The sequence below is a fragment of the Halyomorpha halys genome, unplaced genomic scaffold (assembly GCF_000696795.3).
Source record: "Halyomorpha halys isolate HHAL.00 unplaced genomic scaffold, Hhal_1.1 Scaffold516.1, whole genome shotgun sequence".
NCBI lineage: Eukaryota > Metazoa > Arthropoda > Insecta > Hemiptera > Pentatomidae > Halyomorpha > Halyomorpha halys.
The window spans coordinates 72,248-76,453 of record NW_027115901.1 but is presented as its reverse complement, the minus strand read 5'-3'; the positions used below and the strand labels follow the sequence as shown (position 1 = coordinate 76,453).

The 4,206-nt window shown below is 30.4% G+C and overlaps 1 protein-coding gene across 1 annotated transcript in view; it reads right to left on the bottom strand.

Annotated features, from left to right (window-relative positions):
- LOC106683775 (uncharacterized) overlaps nt 1–3,945 on the bottom strand; it is a 365,532-nt gene extending 361,587 nt beyond the window's left edge. Inside the window, exon 1 of the mRNA XM_014425456.2 lies at nt 3,622–3,945. Coding sequence (XP_014280942.1) covers nt 3,622–3,688 — 67 coding nt within the window. The 5' untranslated portion in view covers nt 3,689–3,945. The remainder of the gene's footprint in view (nt 1–3,621) is intronic.
- Between the last annotated feature and the right edge of the window lie 261 nt (nt 3,946–4,206).

Genomic DNA, 4,206 nt, shown 5'->3' with positions numbered 1-4,206 from the left:
TTAAAAAAAACTCTCTTAAAATATATACAAACAAAAGAATAGACAAGTGAACATAATCAGACTATCTGTATGAAAAATAAATAAATAAAATAACATAATAGTAAAATAATACTATTAAAATAGAATACTGATTTATTTACATACGTATATTTTGAATATTTATTGGTAAATGGGAATAATTATAACTAAATACAATAATTGTTATTGTATTTTGATCGCTCTACAAAAAAATAATTTTTCATAGCAGCACCATATCTTTAAAACTACAATAAAAAATTTTTTTAAAACAACAATAAAAAAAACTTATTAGAACATCATTCGAAGTCGAGTAAATTTGCTGAAATACAAGACCTAATAGAGCTATTTACGTTCAATAGTTCCCGAGATACAGCTTTTCAAAAATCAACTTTTTATTTCCAAATAACGAAAAATCAATATTTCGTGAATTTATTTTACCAAATATCATAGAAACAACTACTTTTACTAGATCGATGTACAGATGCCTATTACCTCTTAATTAAGCAGTTTTCATAATATTCGCCAAAATGAATTCGCAAAATCTTCATTTCTCGTTGTTCGGGAAAAACTTTATATGAAGAACTATTTCTCAGGAACTATTAGACCTACAGATTTCTAATAGTACCCAAACTAAAGCCAGTTGGATTTAATTGATAAAGTTTATCTTCGTACGAATTGCAGTTTGCATGATATTCGCCAAAATAAATTTGCAAAATGTTGATTTCTGCTTGTTTGCTAAAAACTTCAGGTTTATAATAACTATATTTTAGGAACCATTAGACGTACAAATTCCTAATAGTACCCTAGCTAAAGCTAGTTTAATGTACTATAATGTAGTTGATAACATTTATCCTCGTATAACTAGTAATTTCCATGATATTCGCCGAAATAAATTAACAAAATACTGATGTTTCGTTATTATCACCTAACCTTATAATGCCAAAAGGCAATCCAAGGTATAGTTAACACCCAGCTATACATATAGCATACCTCCTATATGTACGTACCAAATACCCACTAAAATCATTATAGGGGGGTATGAAAAAAAAAAAAAAAAGTTTTGTTATTACGGGAAAAATATTACTTTTTGAAAAACTGTATGTCGAGAACAATTAAACTTAAAGAGCTAATATTTTAGAAAATTAACTCTACTTTAAATAGTATACTATGTCGTTTTTTAGTGTTGTGGGTAGTTAAAAGGATATAGACCTTCTAATGATAAAAAAAAAAAAAAGGAACAATTTAGAGTTTTATCGACTTAAATTTTTATGGATAGTGATTGCTCATAAATAGATTAGAATTTGGAGGTGACTGAACATGAGTTGGAAATTTGAGTACAAATAGAAATCTGTACGTCGAATGGTTATTGAGATATAAATTTCTCAAAATAAATTCACTAACTACTGATTTTTCAGTACATTTTTTATGAAATGTTGCTTTTTATAAAGCTGTATCCCCAGATACTGTATTCCCCAGAACTATTGAACGTATTTGGCTTTATTGGGCTCATATTTTAGCCCACGAAACAAAAACAAAAAAACCACTTTAATGGGCGTGCACTATAAATGTTTCAATATTTATATTTTACTGACAATTACTGTATCTATCCTTTTCGTAGTCTTATTTCGCAACTTGAAAGAAATCATAAATTGATTTTTTTATACTTCTCTAACAGCCGTCATTTTTAATTCTCTTTACCATCGTTGACGGAGTCATCAATTTTTACTCTTACCTGTATATAGTTTTTGTTAGAGTTATCCAAAATTGGGTTGAAACCATTTTTTTTTCTTCTACCGGTCCAACCAATTATTTGATAAAACCGAAATGGTGATTTAAAAATTTTCATTTTACAGGGATGACTTACTCAATAGACTGTAGTGTAGAAAAATTTCTAGTAAGAAAGCTACGAGATTTCTTCACTTACAGACTGACATTAAATGGCAGAGTTCCACACAAAAAAATCTTTTAGCATTGTAGTAAGGTTTTACCTAATCCCCGGGCATCGAGGCATTGCGCGTATATCAAGCTTAACAAACCAAAATGTTTCTCGATTGAAATATTAACTCTTAATATTCCTGATAATTATTGTATTGTTTTTATTTTAATATTAAATACATCGCGTAAATATATGCAAAACTGTTTTTATATCGAGTAATATTGTGTTCTTTCTAGCTTAAGGACAATGCTAATAGAGATAAAAGTATGTAAAAACCTAGTACAAGAGCCCAAGAGGAGAAATACGTATGATTACTTTAATGAAAAATATGTATAATTACTAGTCTGCCAAATATTGGTAAGGGGAATAAAAAATGGAAGCTGTTTCAAACGTTAAAAAAAATTAACATTCCATTCGGAGCTCTATATCTTTAAAACCATCAACAACACTAGACATACTTAAAGTATATGATTTGAAGTAGAGTAAATTTGCTAAAATATGAGCCATAATAGAGCTATTTACGTTCAATGGATCCGGAGATACAGCTTTTTTAAAAAGCAACATTTCAAAAAAAAATGTACTGAAAAATCAGAAGTTAGTGAATTTATTTTGAGAAATTTATATCTCAAAATCATTCGACGTTCAGATATATATTAGAACTCAAATTTCCAAATATTCACTCACCTCCAAATTCCAACCTATTTATTAGTAATCACTATCCATCAAAATTTATCCTAAAGGCCAGATAATAGTCTCTGAAGCTAACAACTTGAACAGCCCTGATGAAGCCACACAAAGTGGGACGAAACGTCGGAAAATAAATAGTAGTAAACTATTTCCATTTCTCTTTTGACCGTAACCCAGACCATCTTCTTTATAATTTGAAATTATACGGTCAATTATTTATATATATTTATAATAAAAAAAAATTTTTTATGTGCGTAATTTAATTTAAGCGTACTAATAATTTTTAAGTTAAATAACTATTTATTTTGTTTTCTTTTTACAGATTTTATCGCTTTCTCAGAATTTATTCATCTCTTTGTTAGCATCGTTTAATCCGGATGGCTGGTTAAGGGAGGTTCTACATTATCACACTGACACCTGTTGCCACTTCACGTTGTTTAACGAAATTTAAAGAAACTGTAATAAACCTTTATATATGTTTCATTGGCTTAATGAAACGACTAATATCCATTTTATGTAGAGTTATGTTGTTGGTCAAAGGTTAATCTTTTACATGCAAAAACTAACAATATTCTCAGCTTTTAAACTTTTTCTTATTCCACAACAACACCTTCAGTTTGTTTTTAAAATTATTTTTGTGGATGGTTATTCTTGCTCGAAGCTACAGATTGCTAGGAAGGAATTGTCATAAACACAAAAAAATGTGAGATAATCTGAGTTTCGGTAAGCCTGTATATTTTATATTAATTATTTTTATCTGAGAAAGCTAAGATGTCGAAGCCAATAACAAACTAGCTTTCAATTTTATATCATTAAAAAGTATTAATGATTTAAGTAAAATAATGACAACACAGAATAATATAACTGGCTAACAAATAACCACGAATGATAGCAGTTTGACAACTGCTATCTGTTTACACCAATTTGACATCACAAATTAACGACTAAATGCCGTGTATATATAGTTACACAGTACTCACCATTTATAGAAGGCGAAAAGAAGATATGGGCTAGCCAAAAAAGTGTGCTGATAAGACACACTCTCATTTTTCATCTGTGTCGGGTTCACATCTCGGCGATGGTAGGAGAGAAGAAATAAGGACGAAAGATGGCGAGATAGATCCGAAACGATCGTTCACAAATGACACAGTTCACTGTCACCATCTGCCGCGTTAGGTTTTACACGCGAACTTGGTTGCGCAGACGAACGCGACACAACACTACCTCTTGGCGGGACGGGCTGGGACTGCGGTGGCGTTCTCGCCGCTCCTCCGGCTTTTCCCCTCCCCCTCCCCTGGCAGAGCATCGCCTCCATATTGGCTCACTCCAGGTTTTAATTTAATTTTTAATATTTTCTATAATTATATATTCATATTATTATAATCTCTAAAATTGTGTACGAACTCTGTAATAGTTATAAACAAGAAGATGATTGGTAAGGCGGCTAGGAGAGAAACACACTTGTTGTAAATTGTACCACTTTAATATCTACCGACGTTTCAGCCTATAATGTGGACCTTTGTTAAGGATAAGCAAAACAAGATACAGAAATATAGTAAAAAGAA